This window comes from Puma concolor, chromosome D1, assembly GCF_028749965.1.
Source record: "Puma concolor isolate L17-30 chromosome D1, mPumCon1.1.hap2, whole genome shotgun sequence".
NCBI lineage: Eukaryota > Metazoa > Chordata > Mammalia > Carnivora > Felidae > Puma > Puma concolor.
Window position 1 is genome coordinate 11,291,578 of NC_141676.1, and position 22,074 is coordinate 11,313,651.

Sequence of the window (22,074 nt, forward strand, 5' to 3'; positions counted from 1 at the left end):
GAGCTGGAGGGGCAGGCGGAGGCGGGCGGCGGCCGCGGGCTAGGAGGAGCGTCCGAGGCCACGGGAGGCTCCGCCGCGCCGCCCCCTGCGGCCCCGCCGGCGCCGCGCTCTCCAAATCCGGCTCCCGGGCCGGCGCCGGCGCGCAGCGCAGATCCGCCCGGCGGGCCCGCCCCTCACCTGCGCCGCGCCCCGCGCTCCTCCTTAAAGGGCCCTCCGCTCGGGCGGCTCCGGCTCCGGCGCGGGGGGGAGGGCGGGGGAGTCCAGGGAAAAGGGCGGGCCCGAGGGAGACCCCCTCCTTTTCCCCCGACGGCCGCTCGCGGCCTGCACCGGGCTGTGTCGGGCCCGGCCGCACACTGTCCCGGGGACTGAGAACGCTGTGCGCCTAGCAGGTGGGAGGGAGAGCCAGGCGTCCCTCTTCCCCCCCCCCCCCCACCCCCCGCAACCGAGGAAGGGCGCTCCAAGGGACGGAGCTGGCCGTCCGGGGGACTGCGGGATACCGCTGGGGGCGCGTGTTCTTTCTTGGAGGAAATAACCGGGGGTGCGGCGGGGCGGCGGCGAAGACTCTGGATTTGACACTGGTCGCAATCGCGACCCCTCCGAGAAATGGAAGGAGTCCAACGTTGGAGGCAGCACCTGCCGCTAATAATCTGTACAACTTTGGGGGTTGCGGTTTCTCTAGAGGATTCCGTTTCCGGAGGGGTCTGGTTCGCACCGCACAGAACCGGGGTGGTAAGATCGAGATGTCTGTGTCACGAACTGTTTGTTTGTCAAGCCGAAGCCGTCTTCGTTCCTACGAGGTGTGGACTGCCAGGTGGGATGGGTCTACCGAAAAGGTGGGCGGGGTCTTTGCGCCGCCCCTTCCCTCCCTTTCTTCCCTCTTCCCCGTTCATCTTCCTCCTTGGGAACCACCGACCTATCCAGCAGAGGGCGGCGCTCAGTAAGTGGGAGTGGCAGTCCGAAGACTGAATTCTCAAGTCACGACAAGAATGTGCTCTGTGTATTCAGGTTAAAAGGCTGTAAATATTTTCGTAATTCTAACAGAACTTTGCCCTCCTCTGCGATCTTAGTGCGTGCTCCAGGCTGACTTCATCTCCTCCCATAAAGATACGGTCGTAAGCAGTCGGGCTGGATGAACTTTTTCTCGTCCCTGATCCTCCTTTGGGCTACACTTCCTTCCACCCCGGACGCTCCCTAGGTGGGTTCCCGACATTAGTAAAGGAAGGCTTCTGCTCCCCCTGGTGGTCCTAAATGGAAAAGGTGAGTAAATCGCACACCGTATTTCCCCTTCCCTTAACAAATTTTTGTTAGTGCGCATACATTAGCTGGGTCCCCCTCCTCAGGAAAAGAGAGTCTCCTGAGGGAAACAGAGATGTGAACAACTCTTTACATTAAAGTCTGGAAAGAGCCATAGGAGTCTGGTATAAGGATCAAGGATGGCCACACCACCTGCCTGAACACATCCAGGGATGGAACATCCAAGACCTCCTGGTTAAAGAGAATTGTTTTCAAAAGAAAAAAATCATGACTCTCAGACAACTATAAAGTGAACACACATCAGAGATTTTATTTGACTCATTAATTAATGAGGGAACGAGTAAAGTGTGAAAAACCTGTTTACAGAAGGACCCAAAAAACAGACACTTACACAGGCAGGCCATCAGGAATGCTGAAATGAATACGTTAAATGCAAAACCGACTTCCAGGGGTGGGAGGAGATCAATGGCACCTCAAACAGATTTTGTTTGCATCTCCATGGAAAAGAACTATGTGCATTACTAGCAGTTTTCTACGATCTACAGAATTGTAAAATAGTTACAGGACCATAGGAGGCACAGACCATTAATAAAAACAGATAACCCAGTGCTCCTTTGGGCAGCACATATACTAAAATATAGATATACGATATAGAGAAGATTAGCATGGCCCCTGCACAAGGATGACACACAAATTCATGAAGCTTCCATATCCCCCCCCCCCCCCCCCCCCGCATTGGGCTCTCTGCTGTCAGCACAGAGCCCACTTCAGATCCTCTCCCCTTCTCTCTCTGCCCTTCCCCCACTTGTGCTCTATCTCTCAAAATAAATAAACATACATAAATAAATGCAGATAATCCAGAAAGGCCTACCACACCATCTGACACCCAGTAAGCTTTTTTTTTTCCATTTTAACTGTTTCACAATTTTTCCAGACACTCTCAAGAAAGCATCTTTCCCGATTGAACAGTTCCAACTGTTTAAAAAAAAAACAAAATTTTTTTTTTTTTTTTGCTCTACAAAACAAAAATTTCCCTCCCTATAATTTCCACCACTGTTTATTGTTCCTTGCCTTTGCCCAAACATTAAGAAGTGTAACCTGTCCTTCACAAGATGGGCTTTCCATGAAGGGAGAGTTGCTATGGGGCTGGAGAATGATCGCTGATATATGTAGCCGGGAGGCCCGAGTTGTAGGCAGAGTTTCTGCCACAAAACTTAACACTTAACACCACACAACCTGTTTTCTCATCTGTGAAATAAGGAGGTTGATCAAAACTTGTGGTTCCCAACCTTTCCAAGATCAAGAGTATCCTATAGGCTTTGTTTTCATTGATGGATCTCTTGTTTTAAAAGATTTCATATCCTTCACAAAATATATTTCCTGGGGAATCAGAAATTTGGATTCCTCAAACTCAGACGCAGAGAACAGAGTGGTGGTTGCCAGAGGTGGGGGGGTAGGGGGTGGGGAGCAACATGGTGAAGGAGGTCAAAAGATACACACTTCCAGTTATAAGTCCTGGGGGTGTAACGTAGAACATGGTGACTAGAGTTAACAAGAATGTACTGTGCATTTGAAAGTCACTAAGATGATAGACTTAAAACTTCTCATCACACAAAAAAAAAAAAAAAAATTGTAACTATGTGAGGTGATAGATGTTAACTAAACTTACTGTGGTGATCGTTCTTGCTGTCTCTATATATCTCAAGTCATTATGCTGTAACCTTAAACTAATACCATGTCACGTGTTAATTATATCTCAATAAAACTTGGAAACCAAAAAGAAATTTGATTTCCTATGAGATGATTCCAAGAAAAAGTACAATAACCTTTTGGTTAGCCTAGGGAGCCATAACAGAAATGACTGTATCATTTCCCTTAAACTTTTTAAAAATGTTGAAAATAGGGCAAAGAGCCCTCTCAACTGCAGGGAGGTACTTAGAGGCATCAAGCTTTCTTTAAAACTTTTGTTAGGCATGAACCCCATTTTGTTTATTTTCTGGTAGCATATTAATATTTGCTCTTCCCTGACAGGCAGAAGTTTGGATTCTACCTGCTAGCTGTATACAAGAAATGAAAAAGTCGGGGCGCCTGGGTGGCTCAGTCTGTTAACTGTTGGACTTCGGCTCAGGTCATGATCTCGCACTCCGTGAGTTCGAGCCCTACATCAGGCTCTGTGCTGACAGCTCAGAACACAGAGCCTGCTTCGGATTCTGTGTCTCCCTCTCTCTCTCCCTTCCCCAACTTGTGCTCTGTCTCTCTCTCTCTCTCTCTCTCAAAAATCAATAAATGTTAAAAAATTTAAAAACAAAATGAAATGAAAAAGTCAAGTAACTGGAATATGGTACCTGGGCAAGGGGAGTCCAGGGGCTGGTGAAAAAGACTCTTGATGTTGAGCCCAAGTGGACTCTAGGGTCTCCACGTAGGTGTGGACGGGGACTTGAGGTTCCAGGCTTAGTCAGAGCCCCAACTGATGTATTTTTATTCTTCTGCCCCACGGTGGAACTTCGTTTCCCATCTGCTGTGTTTTGGTGTAGCTGTTTCCCCGTTAAACAAACAGAGCCCAAATCCACTCAAGTGTTTGCATTTTGGCTATGTGTAAAACCAGCCGACACTCAGTTTCACCTCTACAGGCCAACCAGAGGCTCCTGGCGTTTGGCAACTCCGCTTCCTTCTCTCTCCTCCCTCCAAGCCTACTTCGTTCCCATCGGAGGAAGGGAGTGGGCCTTACCCCTTCTGGACCTCCAGAGCCCACTGCACGACAGGTGACGCCTCTCCACAGGGCAGCTCACAACATGGCAGCTGGTTTCCATCAGAACAGGCAGGCGAGAGGGAGAGATGGAAGCCAAAGCACTTTTGAACCTAATCTCAGCTGTGACGTCATTTAGGCTGTATCTGTTCATTGGAAGTTACTCACTGGGTGCAGCCCACGCTCACAGTGAGGGGATGACACGGCAGAATGAAGACTGGCAGTCCTCTCAATGCCTACCTAGTACATAGTTCGGATCCCAAATCAATGCCAGAGTTAGGCTGCGTCACTTTCTCAGAGAGCTCTCTTCTCCCCCATGCTCGTCCAGGACACCGCTGGTACATTCTCCAGGCCTCAGAGTAAAAGTCTCCCCCTCTAGGATGGAGTTAGTGTCCCTCAAACATGCCTCTGGTGACACCCTGCGCTTTATCGTAGCCCCTACCACGCTATGAATTACCTGGCCACTGGTCTGCCTCGCGCGCCTTCTGTAAGCTCTGAGGACAGCAGCCTTGTCTTTTGTCTTCGCTGATGTGGACCCAGAGCCAGGCCCAGGGCCACAAATGTATCAGGCGTTCGGTTAAGGTTTACCAAATTTAGTAAGCGAATCTTCTTATGATGTGCCTCCATTACGTCTTTCTTCTGATGGAAACTCATCAGTAGCTTCTCATTACAACGAGTAGGGAGTACAGACTCTTCTTGGAATGGTATTCAGGCCTTTGCCCAATCTGGCCCCAGGCCCCATGCCCTCCATGACATGCACAGCCCCTCGTTAGCCTCACCGAATGCCCACCTCCTCTCTGAGCCAGATGCACCAAGGATTTCCCACCTAACTCTGCCTAACAGGCCCTTAATCCTTTTCACGTCTAACAGATCCGTGCTCCTCCTTCAAAACCCAAACCTCACGTGGCCCCGTGGCCCCGCTGCCTGCCTCTGCACAACTTGTTCAGACCTCTTTTTAAAGCACACCCTGGCTCCGTTGTTAAGCGCCCGACTTCGGCTCAGGTCATGATCTTGTGGTTTGCGAGTTCAAGCCCCACAACAGGTTCTGCACTGGCAGTCTGGAGCCTGCTTGTGATTCTCTCTCTCTCTCTCTCTCTCTCTCTCTCTCTCTCCCCCCTCACCCCCCGTCTCTCACTCTCTCTCTCTCTGCCCTTCCCCCACTCGCACATGCACACTCTCTCTCAAATAAACTTAAATAAATAAAGCAATAAAGCACGTCCTGTCTTGTACCTAGCTGCTTATCCATCTGTGTCCCTGGCTAGCCCATGAGCTTAAGAGCAACAAACCAATGTTATTCACCTCCCAGGCCTACTACGAAGTAGGTAGAATGCAAATATTTGGAGAACAAACCAAAGAATAGTTGGCTACTAACACACAGGCTCCCTGGGGGTCCCCCTCTCTTCTCTCTGAGGAAGAAGGAAGATGCTTCCTGAATCCTACCTCTTAAAAGTCCAACCGTGACTCCACGTGTTCTGGAGAATGAGTTCTGTGTCACTGAATTGAGGGTTTAAAATAACATGGTTTTTTTTTATCTCACAAAGATGTCTTCTAGCACATCGTTCAGATGTTTTCCTAGCACGAACCTCCCTGTGCCATACACCTATGCCTCTAATTTGACAATATAAACTATTTGGACCTTATAAACTTGCTTTCCTGTTTACACGAAGTCTTCAATCCCTGGAGCCCTAAAGCCCAAAGTGCTACTAAGAAGAGGTTGGTGAAAGACGCCTCCTCCACAGAGGCCTGCTGTTACTTTGAGCTGCAGAAGGCCCGTTTGGGGGCACCTGGGTGGCTCAGTCGGTTAAGCAGCCGACTCTGGCTCAGGTCATGATCTCACGGCTCGTGAGTTCGAGCCCCGCGTTGAGCCCCATGTTGGGCTCTGTGCTGATGGCTTGGAGCCTGGAGCCCGCTTCGGAGTCTGTGTCTCCCTTTCTCCCTGCCCCTCCCCTGCTCGCACTCTGTCTCTCTCTCTCTCTGTCTCAAAAATAAATAAACGTTAAAATAAATAAATAAATAAATAAATAAATAAAGTAAAATGTTTATAACTAAAAAAAATAAATAAATAAGCCATCTAGCATATTTCTCCGTTCGGATGTTATTTTTTTTTCAGCAGGCTCCATGCTATACCGACTGAGCCAGCCAGGTGCCCCTCCATTTGGATATTAGACTAACCATGCTGAATCTTTCATTGTACTTTTAGAGTTTTTCTCCACGCCACCCCCAAGATCTCACAATAAGTCAGGGCAGTAGAGTAGGTATTATTCCCCTCGTTTATTATGAAATTAAGTACAGAAAAATGAAGGGATCTCCCCCAAACTCCCAGAGTACAGTGATAACATGCTGAGATAGCAGCACCATCCCCGTCATATCCCACATTCTGCCCGTTCCGACTGTGTGACCTTGAACACGTGACTTAAATTCCCCATGTGTCAGTTTCCTTATCTGTAAGCAGAGATAAAAATAACACCAGTCTCATGGGTTTTGTGACGATATATGGGCTAATATATGGTAAACATTAATTCCCTTCTGCAATCACTTGAAAAGAAGCCCACTAACCCAGGACAACTACGCTTGTTCCCTCAACAAGCATGGGGAATTGAAAAGTGCCTGGAGTATTTCCGTCGCTAGTGAAAAAACCCTCTTGGTACTGAGTCAGCAACAGCTAAGGCAGCTTCTTCCAAAGTAGGTTCAACAGGATAAGAGGTTTCATAAGATACCCCAAGGAACAGAAGACTTTAGTGGTGACAGAGCTCGGAAAACATAGAGAAACATATCCTCATCTTAGAATCATGGCGGCACGTTTGCACATTATAGGCACAGAGTGAACCTGCAGTAATGGGTTGGGGTTTGATTGGTACAGTCGTCTTCATGCTTCCTTGACCACATAAAGTTTATTTCTCCCAAACACCTATGATTCAATAAGACTCGTGTCCTGCAAGTAACACTGACCTTGTAGAATATTGTGGTAGAACACAGCAGGAGGGACAGCAAGTGTCTGTAAGTGAACCAAACAAGGTCCTTTCAGGTTCTTGTCTTCAAAGGAAGACGGGAACATTTCAGTTCCTTTTAAGATAAATTTGGGGTCATGGTTTCTGCCTTTTAAGCCTGTGATACATTTTCAGGAAAAAAAGAAAAAATGTAGCAGAGTGTTTATGCCTTTCCAGATAAGGAAACAGGCACAAAGAGTTTGTTCTCTGTTCTTCTGTCCTTACCATTCTCCCCTTCAGAAATGCCCTCCCTGCTCCTCTTTGCACAGATCTGAACACCTGCATGCTGCAGGTCAAATGCCACCTCCCTCGTCAAACTTGTCTTGATTCCCTTCGCTGTCCCTCCTCTGGAAGCTCATAGCGTTGTATAACTTGCCCTTGGGCTATCATGGTTTGTGTTCTTTTTTTTTTTTTTCCTTAAGTTTATTTTGAGGGCGGGGTGGGAGGGCAGTGAGAGAATCTCAAGCAGGCTCCATGCTGTCAGCTTGGAGTCCGATGCAGGGCTCAGTCCCACAAACCGTGAGATCATGACCTGAGCTGAAACCAAGAGTCGGTGGCTTAACTGACTGAGCCACCCAGGCGGCCCTGGTTTGTGCTCTTCAAAGCCACTAGACTTAACTTCACCTTTCTACAGGTAGGTACACAGTAGAGTTCAATAAATAGTTGTTCACTGCCTTCTTAAATGTTGTTGAATGAATAAATCACTATTTTTTTTTTTTTTTTGGCAGGCTCCACACCCAACAGGGGGCTTGAACTGACGACCCAGAGATCAAGAGTTGCACCGCTCCACCGACTGAGCCAGCCAGGCACCCCAATAAATCACTCGCTATTCAACAAGGAGAGGAATAAATGAGCTTCCCTCACCCTATAAAAAGACAGTAAACCATCTATGTTCTGACGCCATTACCCTGAGGCGGATCGTCCTGAAACAATCACCCTCCTGTTCACAGCTGCTTTAGGGGCCCTTCCCCTCATTGTGTGCAGCCAGTGTTTGTCTTCACAGAACTAGCTTTGCTCTACCTGAATCCATTACCCCCCTGCTACCTAGAGAGGCTCAATTAAAAAAGCAATCTTTCTGGGGCACCCGGATGGCTCAGTCAGGTGAGGGTCCAACTCTTGATTTTGGCTCAGGTCATGATCCCAGGGTCATGGGATCGAGCCCCAAACTGGGCTCTGCACTGAGCATGAAACCTGCTTAAGAGTCTTTCTCTGTGCCCCTCCCCCGCTTGCTCATGTGCATATTGTATATACTTACTGCCTTCATCCATCCTTAACAAAGTACCACAGACTGGGTGCCTTTATAAACAACAGAAATTTCATTCTCGGAGTTCTGCAGGCTGGAAGCCTGAGGTCAATGTTGGGTGAGGAACCTCCTCCCGGTCACAGATTTCTTGTAACCTCACATGGTGGAACAGGCCAGGGAGCTCTGTGGGGTTTCTTTTATAAAAGTATAATCTTGTTCATGAGGTGGGTGGTGTTGGGGCTGGGTGTGGGGGGCGGGGAACACAAATATTCAGACCATAGAAGCCAGGGACAGATAGAAATGTGCGATATGTGAGTGTGAGTGTGTGTATGTGTGTTGTCTGAAACCCACAGCGGGAGGAGCCCCTGTGGACATGGGGAGAGTGAGTTAGATGCAGACTAAGAGCTAATACAGAGTCAGAGACTGAGATGGAGACAGATTTGCTCTGGGTGTAAAAGTAAGAAAATAGAGCGTTTAAACTCCAGCGCTTTCCCCATCACCTTTCCCTGGAAGAGAACTGAGGATGAAAGAGAATTCAGCAAGGCACAAACTCAGCATTTGCACTGCTGGCATAAGGAGAAAGTGGCTCCGATGTTCCCAAGCGGATGTGCATCCTTTTCTTGGCTCTACCCCCGCTACCCCGCCCACATGAGCAACCTGTGGGCCTGCAAAGAGCCCGAGAACCGGACACCGACTTTACGTGTAATGGTGACGATAAGTAAGAACGACATTCCTGCCGTATCTCCCTTTAAAAGCCACTAAGTAGTTTCACGTCATGTATCTCATTACACACAAAACCACCCCAGAATTTAAGTCGGGTGGGACATTTTAATCCCCATTTTAGAGATGAAGGATCTGAGGCCGAGGAAAGAAAAATGACTTTTCAAAAATAATATAACCGGGAAGAAGGAACAGCATAAAACCGGTGACCTCTTAGCCCCCATCTCCTTGTCTTTCAGAAGGCATACTCATTTGTGTCTTCCCAGCAGTGTTGTAGAGGAACATCCAGAGCGTTCACCGTGTTCAGGACAACAGGAACCTCATCATTGTTCTCTTCAAAGCATCCGTAAGCTCTCTGTTTCTCATGCTGTAGATCAAGGGGTTCAGCACAGGGGTGATGAAGGTGTAAACCACAGACACTACCTGGCCTCTCTCTGGAGAGTACCTGGAGCTGGGGCACAAGTAGATGAGGCTTCCACATCCGTACTGGAGCAGGACCACAGTCAGGTGGGAGGAGCAGGTGGAGAAGGCCTTGTGCCTCCCCTCTGCTGAGCGGATCTTCAGGATGGCGGCCATGATGAAAACGTAGGAGAGGGCGATAAGCAGGAAGGGGATGGTGAGGACGGTGAGGCTGACCACCAACAGGGTGGCCTCATGGACCCACGTATCTGCACAGGCCAGTCTCATGACAGGGAGGACATCACAGTAGAACAGGCTGATTTCTTGGCTGCGGCAGAAGGGGAGGCGGAAGATGAGCACAGTCAGCTGCATGGCCAAGATGAACCCCAGCGCCAGAGACCCCAGGGCCAGCTGGACGCACAACCGCCAGCTCATCATGAGGGTGTAACGCAAAGGGTGGCAGATGGCCACAAACCTGTCATAGGCCATGACAGCTAGTAGAATGCAGTCAGCGCTGCCCAGGAAGATGAAGAAGAACATCTGGGCACCACAGCCAGGCAGGGAGATGAGGGCTCTCTCTGTGGACAGGACGCTGGCCAGAGTCAGAGGGGCAATGGTGGAAGAGTAGCAGATCTCCAGAGCTGCCAAGCTGGCCAGGAAGAAGTACATGGGGGTGTGCAAAGAATGGTTGCTCCAGATGATGAGAGAAATGGAGCCGTTGCCGCCGATGCTGACCAGGTACATGACGAGGAAGGCCACGAAAATCAGCATCTGCACCTCGGGGAGTTTGGAGAAGGGGCGGAAGTAGAAGTGAATCATCCCAGTCTGATTTGTACCCTCCATGTAGTCAACAAGCTGGGCCTGCGGATGGCGCGGTGCTGCCCCCCTGAGGAGAGAATGAAGGCAGGACGCAGAGCTCCCGCCGGGTGACCCATTCAATCCTTGGCCTCTCCCTTCCTTGATCTCCTCAACCCCAACGGTCTTCACCTCCTGCCTAAACTCATCAACTTGCTTTTAAATCAGACTTCTTGTTGTAATCACCCAGAAGTAGTTCACCACAGAAATATTTTTTTTAATTGTGGTAAAATATACATGCATAATATTTCTAAGTTTAGCCTCGTGTAAGTATATGATTCAGGGGCATTAAATACATCCACCATGTTGGGTAAACATCACCTCTATCCATAACCAAACTTTTTTAAATCATCCCAACAAAAACTCTGTACCCACTAAACAATAACTCCCCATATGTCATCCTCCCAAACTCCAGTCACTTCTACCCTGATTTCTGTCTCTATGAGTTTGCCCATTCTAGGAACCTCATACAAGTGGAATCATATGGTATTTGTCCTTCTGTGTCTGGATTATTTCACTCAGCATAATGCTTTCAAGGTCCAGCCATGTGGTCGCACATGTCAAATTTCCTTTATTTTTTACAAAAGGCTGAATAGTATTCCATTGTGTGTAAATACCACATTTTGCTCATCCATTCATCTGTTCACAGACACTTGGATTGTTTCCACCTTTTGTCTATTGTGAACAATGCTGCTGTAAACATAGGTGTGTAAGTATCTGTTCAAGTCAGCACTGAAATCTTAAATCACACAGTACCATACTCAGACCACAAATTCCTCTGTGCCCTCATCCCTTGCCTGGTTCTCAACAGTGCAGCCTCTGGGTTTGGACCATCTAGGTTCTAATCCCTGATCTGCCATTGACCAGGAGTATGACCTAGAGCAACTTGATGAAGCTTTCTGCTTCAATTTCTATATCTATAAAGATGACAATAGGACAGAACTCTTAGGATTGTTGTGAGAAGTAAATGTGTCTGGCCCCTAGTGAACTCTCCATGAGTGTGAGCAATAATCAGGAACACTTCTCTTCTTCTCCCTCTTCAAGACCACTTTGACGCCTCCAGTTCCCCCAAATAAGCCTCCCTTGGGCTTTACTCCCTTCCTCACCCAACCAAGACCTATGGGTCATACCTTCCATTAGTTTTTGCCAATATTATCCCCATCCATGGCTCCTTGACCTTTTGCCAACCCTGTTGTTACCTTCTGTAATATCCAACATACCTATTCCAGGTTGACCACGACTAAAGATTACAAAATCCTGCTGAGTGGGGCCACAACAAAGGGGCATTATCAACCCCAGTACTGACCCCCATCCTCTAAAGAGCTCCTCCTTCTGGTCCCCTCCAAAACTAGTGCAAATTTCCCTGGTCTCTTCAAGTCTCCTCTTCTGCTACCTCCTTCCTCACTAGCAGTGGATGACCCAGCCTCCCAGAAAAAAAATTACAGAAGCTACTTGGAAGCAATTGTCACTAGTGCTGGACCTATAACATAGGATCTATAACACATCCATAACACATTCCCTCCATCTGGCATCACCCTCTAATGGTTCCCTAGCCCCTTCCCATCATGACTATTTCCTACTCTTTAGCCCAGGCAACCCAGTTTCCATCTTACTACCTGAAACCACTCTAATGAAGTTCACCAACGACTTCCAAGTCATTGAATCCAACAGCTACTTTGGACTTGAAGCTGCCAGCTACTCCCTACTCCTTGAAATTCCCCACCCATAGCCTCTGTAATGCTATTCTGCCCAGACTCCCTTCCTACCTCTCTAGACACTTTTCCATCTTTTTTCCACTTTTCTGCTTTTCCATTTCCATCATTTTAGAGATTACTCTTCCTCTTAGTGATGTGCAAAAGGAAGGTTTTCCTGGCTATTCTAGGTCTGCTCCCCAGATCGACTCTCCACCCTGCTCTGCCCCTGGGAGGCTAGTCACTAAGGACTGCATTAGTCAGTCACCCTCCCCCTGTGGTTTCTGGTTGGGTTTGGCTGATGAAAGCTACTGACAGGAGAATGAAAAGTAGCATAAAGAGCAGTAGGGTATTTATCCTCCCCTCCCCCAACAACACACACACACACACACACACACACACACACACACACACAACCCATATTACATCTCCTGCAGAAACATAAAACTGACAGTTTGCCTTTCTTCCAATGATTAAGCAACTCACAATGCCACAGTAAGAAGGGGGGACCACTTTGCACCCCAAGTTAAACCAAAACAGATCAGCCTGACTGGTTTATGGATGCCCAAAAGAATGTATTTTTTTGTTTATTTTTGCTATGCTGATGTCTGAAGATGTGTCATGATCTTTGAAAATATAATAATCATGTAAGAATGTTGTTTTCCACCATACACAGAATAATACAACCTTATATTCTTGCTGACTTACAGTTTTACCCTTTGAGTATTTGTTGGGTTTTTGTGTATTACAAGCCAGTCTTTTTAAAGTCTGACTCCCTGCATGCTTTGGAAGTAACGTGTTTTCCTTTCCTAAATGCACCTGCCCCTGCATGGGTCATCTGTTTGGCACAGCCTCGTGTCCGGTAGGAGGGCTAGAAGATGGCTGGAATCATGGTAGGAAATTTTTCATCTGGAACTTTCTGAGAGTTTTATTCCTTGAAAATGCTAATTCCTTTTCTGGAACAACATTAAGAGCACATGCCTGGGGCACCTGGGTGGCTCAGTCAGTTGTGCATCTGACTTTGGCTCAGGTCCTGATCTCGTGGTCTGTGAGTTAGAGCCCGGCGTCAGGCTCTGTGCTGACAGCTCAGACCCTGGAGCCTGCTTCGGGTTCTGTGTCTCCCTCTCTATCTCTATCCCTCCCCCGCTCGTGCTCTGTCTCTTTCTGTCTCAAAAATAAATAAATGTTTAAAAAAAACATTAAAAAAAAAAAGAGCACACGCTTGCCTGCCTTTCTCTCTATGCAGAGTGAGAATGGACAGCACATCCTCTACCCCAAATATTTGATCTCTGTGAATTAAACACTAATGGGACAAACAGTTATAAGAAAAAGAACTACTATCTATAACCAGGGATCTCACCATTCCCTGCATGTGTTTGCCTCTGTGTTCACATGTATATTTCTGTCCGCTCCTTGGACTCTAAGCCCCAAGGGGGCAAGGGACAATTGGGTCCCATTTTTTACTAATGCCCAGGACCTAGTACAGTGTCAGGCACTATGTAATGCTGTATTGACATGAACCCTGGAGATTTACTGAAGCTCTATCAATGCTGGTGACTGATACTTAGTACTTTTGAAGTAGAAATAGGAATCTTCATTTTAGCACTCTGATACTAAAGAGGTGTATCCTTTCTGGAGAGATAATCAGTGTTTTCAAGAAGTAATTTAAGATGTCACATGCGTTGGAGGTGCCTGTGTGGCTCAGTCGGTTGAGCGTCTGACTCTTGATTTCAGTTCAGATCATGATCTCATGGTTCATGGGATTGAGCCCCATTTCGGACTCTGTGCTGACAGTGCAGAGCCTGCTTGGGATTCTCTGTCTCCCTCTCTCTCTGTACCACCCCCAGTGTTGCTTGCACACTCTCTTTCAAAATAAATAAATAAACATCAAAAAAAAAAAAAAAAAAGATGTCCTATGCATTGAATCAGTACTCTCAACATTAAAGGACATTTTCCTAAGGAAATAGCCTGGAATATGGAGCCAAACGCACAAAGATGTGTGCAGTGTGCCTTAATAATTTTTTATAAGGAGACAAAACAAATGCTTAACAAAAAGTAATGTTTTGGGGCACCTGGGTGGTTCAGTTGGTTGAACATCTGACTTCAGCTCAGGTCATGATCTAGCAGTTCATGGGTTTGAGCCCCACATCAGGCTCACTGCTGTCAGCACAGAGCCTGCTTCAGATCCTGTCTCCCTCTCTTTCTGCCGCTCCCCCACTCATGTTCTCTCTCTCTCGCTCAAAAATAAATCAACACTTACAAAAGTAATGTTTGAGTCCCTTGACATATATTCATATGATGAACTATTACATTGCCATTGAAATTGTTATAATGAAGAGGTTTAATAAGATGAGAAGACGCTTATAACATTAAATGAAGAAAACAAAGAGGCAAGACTATGCATCGCATGAACAAATTATGCGACCAATATAAAGGAGGATGGTAAACTCTCAGTGTTTTTGAGAAAAATGGGTGATTACTGTTTTCTTCATGCTTTTCTCCAGTTTTCAAATTTCCTTCCAAAAATGTGTGTTTACTTTTTCAATTACAAAAGTTTCATTGATTTTTAGAATTCTCGTTTGAGAGGCAAGGAAACAGAAGTTCCCTAGCACACCCCTAGTTATACAAGCAGTCATTGTTGGAACCAGGATTAACATCTAGATATGGGCTGGGTTTATTGTTGTGAACCTCCCTCCCTTCCTTCTTTCCTTCCTCCCTTCTTTCTTTTCCTTTCCTCCTTTCTTTTCCTTTCTTTTCCTCCTTTCCTTCCCCTCTCTTTTTTCCTTTATCCTCATCTCTTCTTAAAGCCAACCCCTTAGATTCAGCTCATCATTCTAGTCCATCAAGATCTTATGGAGAATTTCAATTCTTTACTCCAGTGAGTAATCAATTTTGCTCCCACTGTCATCTACAAATTTAATGAACATGTTTCACAAAGCTATAACTAACTGGGCAATAGACATAGCTCCTGGAGACCACATCTCTTAAGCATACTACCTCCAGTATCCCTCAAAGTTTCCTTCAGAACACCAATAGGTTTTCAGAAAAGTTTAAAAGTAAAAGGTTCTCTGTGTGGAATGTCTTAAAAACTAGAGTGAATTCCACTGCGATACGCAATCACCTTGATTACAGAAGGGATGTTCAACACTCCTTGGATAAGGAATTCTCATTTTCATTCCTTAGACTCACCTGAATTCACAACCCATTCCCCAGACCCCTGGCCAGACACACACATTTCTCTCTTAATAAAATATATGTCATCCTACTTGACTATTAAAGTTACATAATTCATGCTTCCTTTTTCGTCTTAGCTGCTAGGAAGCCCAAAACTAAGTTTTATATTCAACTGCTTAGCATTCCTCAACTCTAGTAACTCCATCTCTATTTCTCTCTTGTCTTCTGTACTGTGCAAGTTGATTTTGATCTTGCTGTAACTAGGGTTTGATCGCAAGGCACTCTATTTTTAGGAGCCTACGAAGCGTGATACATCTATTATACAAACAAAACAATTATTCTTGCCTTTTGTGTCTTCATCCAAGGTGTTGACGAGTGAATGAGAAATCTCTCCACTCTTCACTCCCAAACTTGCTCCTCCTCTGGGGTCCCCTCAGTGGTACAAAGATGACAATCCTGTGGGCTTGGTCATAGTTAAATGTTCTCTTCCATTGTCTGCTTTCTTCTGCCTTTGCTGCTGCCTAATGCCTTGCTACTTGAAGGTTGGATCAGAGAATTCCGACTCTCTTCTCACCCAGGAAATACAAACTCTCAATAATGTTGCATCTTCTTTGATGAGTCTCTTGGCACCAGTACTGCTTCCAAAGACTTGGCAAACATCCACAGAGAGAGCCTTTCCTCTTCCATAAAGACCTTTGCATACTCCTCTGCCTTCTTCCCTTACAGAGTGGAACTAACAGGACTATTTATGCATTCACTCAATCAACAAGGATTTACTGAGCATCTACTATCAACCGGGCATTGACTGTATCACCTGGAAACTGAATAGATTACACAATATTTTCTGGGTGTCCCATCAAAGCACGGACTCCTCCTACAAAGGAGGGTGGATAACTTCTCACCACTCTTAGGCAATCTAGGAAATCAGTCACATTTTAAGGGAGAGGCAGACTCTTCTCTCACTCTCGGTGGTGGACTGGTTCAGAGACTTGTTTGTTGTTAGAATATTTGGCATAAACACTGTCACTTCATTCACTCCAGGAAATTGTACAAATGTTCCCATCTAATTGTAACTTCACCCCAGAAAGCCCCTCACAGGATCAGGGAATCCCAAGGTCAGTAGGGTTCATTGGTCCATTTCCCAGGGTCTAGACCATACAACAAACAACTCATCAACCTGGTCTTGCATCTACCCTCCTTACCTTCTGCCTGGAGAGACTGGCAACCACATCATTCCCTGAGGCTGAGTGAAGGCCACAGTGGAATCCCCTTCTTAATAATCTTGGGAACCGTGGAGACTGACTCTGAAAAACCACCCAGCACCGAGGGGAGCACACATCCAGACGCTGTTAAGCCTTCCCTGCTGCCTCCTCTCAAGGGAAAAGCATAGGACTCTAGCCCTTGCAGAGACAGAATTCTGAGTTGTCTCTCTCAGCTCTCAGTTCTTCTCATCTTCTTTCTGGAGATTTCCCTGCCAGTGTCGGTTCAGTAAAGCCCCAAGAGGCTAACTTGGGTTTTCACTTGACCATCCCCTGTAGGTCAATGAACACAAATAGGAGTTGTTTGGAGACGTGATATTCCAAACTGGTTTAACTGCTACTAGACTGAGCTATATTCTAATTATTGCTTAATTTTTACTCTACAAGTTTGAGAGCGTTTAAAAGATACACAATTCTTCCCCTGCTCATGCTCTGTCCCTCTCCGTCTCTCAAAAATAAATAAATGTTAAAAAAAAATAGCAAGTAAAAGATACACAATTCTAATTAATCCAGGTAGAGATTAATATCTTGTGCACCTAAACAAATTCCAGGAATCTTTCAGAGCTCAGCCAGGTGTCATCTGTTAAATGAAGCCATGTTCCCATATGCACACCTTCCCCCACCCCCCTCCACAAAGGGAAAGTTTACTCCCTGCTCCAGGCTCTGTGGTGGCTTCGTCCCCACCCCCAATTATAGCACTTATCTCTCTGTATTGTTTTTTTAATTTTTTTTAACATTTATTTACTTTTGAGAGACAGAGAGAGAGTGTGAATGGGGAGGGGCAGAGAGAGAGGGAGACACAGAATCTAAAGCAGGCTCCAGGCTCTGAGCTGTCAGCACAGAGCCCGACGCGGGGCTCGAACCCACGAACTTCGAGATTGTGACCTGAGCTGAAGTCAAACACTTAGCCGACGGAGCCACCCAGGTGCCCCAATGTTTTTCTTCAGTTAAATTCAACTCACTCACTTTTTGTTACCTATCAACATGTATTATGCCAGTTCTATCTTGTAATCTCTCATTTTCATTCATGTGTCACCTAAAATTTTCATTTCAAGAATCAGTAACTGAAAATTCAGTGAACATTGCTAAAAATGAAGACTACGGGGCTCCTGGGTGGTTCAGTCCATTAAGCATCCAACTCTCGACTTTGGCTCAGGTCATAATCTCATGGTTCATGAGTTTGAGTTTGAGCCCCATGTTGGGCTGTGCACTGACAGCTAGGAGACTGCTTGGGATTCTCTCTCTCTCTCTCTCTCTCTCTCTCAAAATAAATAAATAAACTTAAAAAAAATGAAGACTACAGGGGTGTGTATGTGTGCGAGAGAGAGAACTTGGCAGGAAGTTGTCAAAGCAATCTAGAAAGAAAAATGCAAAACAGTTCCTGAAAAGCAGTCACCAACCATTTGAAAGCCTAACTGACCTGGAACATGTTTCAGGAAGGATAAGTGGGCAGGTGTCATCTTTGGATCCTTCTTCTAGAATCAGACTCCAGGGAGTTTGGGAGAGAAAGTGACTGCATCCAAGGAGGCCATGAAGTGATTTCTATGACCAATGCACCTTTTTCCAGATGGTCTCTTCACATTCCCCAGTGAGTCACTGAGTGCATCCAGCTGACCCCAACATCCAATCTGGTTCTCCCACATGCAACCGCAAACCACACTGGACATAGTTGGCAAATGTGCTATGTTTCCATGAGATGAGGGGGCTCAGTGAATTTTGCTGTTGATAGAAGAGGTCTTGACCTTCATCTTGACCTACATCTCACCTCTCCAGAAAGAGAAACCAGAGAGACGCTGCGGCAAATGCTGTGTGGTCCCAAAGATCGTTTTCCTAAGAGCAAAGACCGGAAGTGGTGAGCTCTGTATTTCACTACAAATCAAGTCATTGGGTTTTACTATGCTTTCTTGAAGGTTTTTAATTTCTAAGTCAAACTTACCTGAGTAATAATCATATCTTAGAATATACATAAAAGGATTTGTGTCCAGTAACGGCCATGAGTGAACAGGTTGCATTTTCAATATGCTCGTGAGTTTTACTTTCACACAGCCTGGCTTCTGTCACAACAGACTCATTTTATTCACAGCCAAGCCACCATTCTATCTGGTATGTTGTTGGTCTTTTACAGAAGCCTTTCCTTAAGAGCTTTCCCAGAAGATTATCTTCATCAGGTTAAGTTAATTAGGTGTGAGGGAAAGAAAGAAAGAAAAGGAAGAAAAAGAAAGAAAGAAAGAAAGAAAGAAAGAAAGAAAGAAAGAAAGAAAGAAAGAAAGAAAAGGAAAGGAGGAAGAAGAAAGAAAGAAAGAAAGAAAGAGAAGGAAGAAGAAAGAAAGAAAGAAAGAAAGAAAGAAAGAAAAGGAGGAAGAAATAAAGAAAAGAACAAAAGAAAGAAAGAAAGAAAGAAAGAAAGAAAGAAAGAAAGAAAAGAAAAGGAAAGGAGGAAGGAAGGAAGGAAGGAAGGAAGGAAGGAAGGAAGGAAGGAAGGAAGGTAGAGTGATAGTTGTTTGGGGAAGCCCCAGTCATACTGTCACCCTGTCCATCCATTTATTCACCCTCTTCTTCACTGATACTCCTGTCTAGTCCTTATTCTAAGCACTATGATGAGAGAGGAGGCTGGCTAAGTAGTCAGGGCCGATCCAGGGCTTCCTCACCAGAATCTCCTAAAAAGAGAGGAATGTGCACTGATGAGCATCCCCTGGCTGAGAGGGCCATGGAGACAGTCATCTCTCCACTCCTTCCTCTTTGCTTTAGAGCTTCCTGTCCTTCAGATCATGCCTCTACTGGTTTGGGGAATATTTCTTCCAGGAAGGAATATTTCTGGTTTCCTGAACCAGCACGTTCTTACCGTAAGTCTTCTTCCCGCATCAGTCACCTCTTGACTCCTTATGCTATAGATCAAGGGGTTTAGCACTGGTGCAAAAAGGGTGTAGACAACAGACACTTCCCGGGCCTCTTCTGGAGAGGAACTGGAGCTGGGGTGAAGGTAGATAAGGGTGCAACATCCAAACTGCAGGAGAACCACGATGAGGTGGGAGGAACAGGTGGAGAAAGCCCGGCACTTTCCCTCAGCTGAATTCATCGTCAGGATGGTGGCCACAATGTAGCCATAGGAGAGGCAGATCAGGAGGAAGGGGACAGCCACTGTGGCCACCCTGATGGCATAGAGAGCTGCCTCGTGCATGCGGGTGTCCACACAGGCCAGGTGCATGACGGCAGGCATGTCACAGAAGAAGCAGAAGATTTCATTGCGGCCACAGAATGGAAGGTGGCAGATCAGAACGGTCAAAGGCAGTGACAACAGGAATCCCAGGCCCAAAGAACCTAAAGTCATCTGCCCACAGAGCCACCAACTCATGATGATGTGGTAATGCACTGGGTGGCAGATTGCCATGTACCTGTCGTAGGCCATGGCAGCAAGCAAGACACAGTCAGACCCTCTAAGAAGAATGAAGGGGAACATCTAGGCCCCACAGCCAGGGAGAGAGATAAGCATGTGCCCCGTGGAAAGGATGCCAGCCAGAGTCAGGGGAGCAATGTTGGTGGAGTAGCCAATTGCCTGCACGGCCAGTGCGAAGAGGAAGAAGTACATCGGGGTGTGGGGGAGTGATCTCGCCAGACTGTGAGCCCAATGGTGATGTTTCCAATGAGACTTCCTAAGTCTTCACCAAGAAGGCCACAAATAGGAGGGGAGCCACTGCTGGGTCTGTTGAGAAAAGACAGGGGTGGAAGTGAAAGTAGACCACCCCCATCCGGTTTTCCTCTTCCATCAGACCTGGAACAAGGAAAGAAGTCATGGGAAAAGTGACTCTCCTGTGTCCTTGAGCCTGGAACAGGCCCAGCCATGTTAAAAACACAGTCTGCAGTCACTGAGTACTTATCCTCAGGGCTTCCTTGGGAGTTCGGTTAATGTTATCTCACCTCCCCACTGCTTACCCTGCTCGCTGCATGACCTTGGAGAAGTGATAGACTTCAGCCCACTCATTTTAAATTTCTTTTGAAGAGGGGGAGGGGTGGAGAGAGAAGAGAGAGAGAATCTCAAGCAGGCTCTACGCCTGCTGGATGTGGGGCTGGATCTCGCAACTGTGATATCATGACCTGAGCTGAAATTAAGAGTCAGATGCTTGACCGACTGAGCCACAGAGGTGCCCCTAGCCCAGTCATTTTAAACGTGGGGAGAGTATAATGCCTGGCTCGGGAGCATGGTGAAAATTAGTGGAGATTCTGTGTCTGAAAGTGCCAAGCCCGACAACAGGCACACAGTAGGTTCTCATTGGGGTTTCCTGTTTTCCTTGTTTCCTTGATCTTCATTTCTTTTTTTTTTAAACATTTTTAAATTTCTTAAAAATGTTTATTCATTTTTGAGAGACAGAGAGAGACTGAGCATGAGTGGGGGAGGGGCAGAGAGAGAGGGAGACACAGAATCCGAGGCAGGTTCCAGGCTCTGAGCTGTCAGCACAGAGCCCGACGTGGGGCTCGAACCCACAGATCATGAGATCGTGACCTGAGCTGAAGTCGGATGCTTAATCAACTGAGCCACCCAGGTGCCCCTTTTTTAAACATTTTTTAAAGTTTAGTTATTTTGAGAGAGAGAGAGAGAGAGAGAGAAGCAGAGAGAGTGTGAGAAAGAGAGAATCCCAAGCAGGTTCTGCACTGTCAGCACAGAGCCCGACATGGGGCTAGAATCCATGAATGGTGAGATCATGACCTGAGCCTAAATCAAGAGTCAGACCCTTAACCAAATGAGCTACCCAGGTGCCCCTTTCCTTTTTGCTTTAAAGCGAGTACTCCTGATCATTCGCATGCCTCTTTAGTACTATGATTATCCAGTTACCACAACATCTTAAAAATACACATTTATACGAAGAGCATGCGATACCCGTATCGAGCCCAGAAAGCAGGCAATACAGGTGTTTCCTTTAGCCGTTACACACGTGGACGTAGAAGACCAGAGAAGTTAAACATAACTCATGCTGCTATCCTCCCCAGTCCCCAAACTCGGGATTTTCTCATCGTATTTTTTTCTTCAACACTCAACAAGCCAATTGTTTCGTTTTGTTTTGTTCTGTCTGCCAAACATGGACCCTCCTCTTATTTTGCCTTCTTTCATTTGTCCACCCCCATCTGCATTTTTATGGTGTCTATCCTGGATCAACCCCTCTTAAACACTTTTTAAATTGTATTACTCCACATTGACTCTAAACTTAGCAAGTAAAAGAACCTCAGTTTTGTCAATTGCACCTCAGTGAAGCTGAAGGAAAAAAAAGTAAAAGAACCTCTTATGCTTGTAGTATCACACACAATTATTACAGTCCGGGTCACAAGATATTTTTATAAGTAAAACTAACACGACTCACGGGGTGGCGTTGGAAGGTCAGGAAATCCCTTGATGAACATGCCCTACTGGCCCATCTCACCACCCACATCTTTTTTTTTTTTTAGTTTATTTCTTTATTTTGAGAGATAGAGAGAGAGTGTGAGTGGGGGAGAGGCAGAGAGAGAGGGAGAGAGAATCCCAAGCAAGCTCTGCACTGTCAGCACAGAGCCCCATCTGGGGCTCAAACTCACAAACCATGAGATCATGGCCTGAGCCAAAATCAAGAGTCAGATGCTCAACCAACTGAGCCACCCAGGCACCCCCACACACACTTTTTTTTCTTCCTTTTTTTTTCCACATCCTTTGATCTAAGTTGCTAGGTCCTTATGCACATGACCCTTACATTGTATTGAGTTTTAATTTACTTCAAGATAG

The 22,074-nt window shown here is 46.2% G+C and overlaps 1 protein-coding gene, 2 long non-coding RNA genes, 1 other non-coding gene and 1 pseudogene across 6 annotated transcripts; 2 read left to right on the plus strand and 3 right to left on the minus strand.

Moving 5' to 3' along the window:
- Positions 1 to 24: 24 nt before the first annotated feature.
- LOC112852181 (uncharacterized) lies at positions 25 to 3,583 on the plus strand. Of its 3 annotated transcripts, none has more exons than XR_015240801.1 (3): positions 25 to 811; positions 1,042 to 1,257; positions 3,286 to 3,583. It is a non-coding gene; the product is annotated as an uncharacterized LOC112852181 (long non-coding RNA). The 3 variants fall into 3 exon arrangements; XR_015240799.1 differs by having other exon boundaries at positions 1,068 to 1,257; XR_015240800.1 differs by having other exon boundaries at positions 1,068 to 1,195; positions 3,286 to 3,582.
- Positions 1,861 to 1,970, plus strand: LOC112852206 (U6 spliceosomal RNA). The gene has a single exon (XR_003222841.2). It is a non-coding gene; the product is annotated as a U6 spliceosomal RNA (small nuclear RNA).
- A 2,447-nt stretch (positions 3,584 to 6,030) lies between the features above and the next one.
- Positions 6,031 to 12,263, minus strand: LOC112852174 (olfactory receptor 10V1-like). Its single transcript, XM_086677321.1, has one exon. It carries the CDS (start codon positions 10,190 to 10,192, stop codon positions 9,254 to 9,256), a length of 939 nt encoding a protein of 312 aa, XP_086533447.1. The 5' UTR covers positions 10,193 to 12,263; the 3' UTR covers positions 6,031 to 9,253.
- Positions 12,264 to 14,160: 1,897 nt separating this feature from the next.
- On the minus strand, positions 14,161 to 18,539 carry LOC147576440 (uncharacterized). Its single transcript, XR_015240802.1, has 2 exons — positions 17,749 to 18,539; positions 14,161 to 16,601 (listed from the first exon to the last, which is right to left on the minus strand). It is a non-coding gene; the product is annotated as an uncharacterized LOC147576440 (long non-coding RNA).
- Positions 18,540 to 18,884: 345 nt separating this feature from the next.
- LOC112851852 (olfactory receptor 10V1-like) lies at positions 18,885 to 21,036 on the minus strand (annotated as a pseudogene).
- Between the last annotated feature and the right edge of the window lie 1,038 nt (positions 21,037 to 22,074).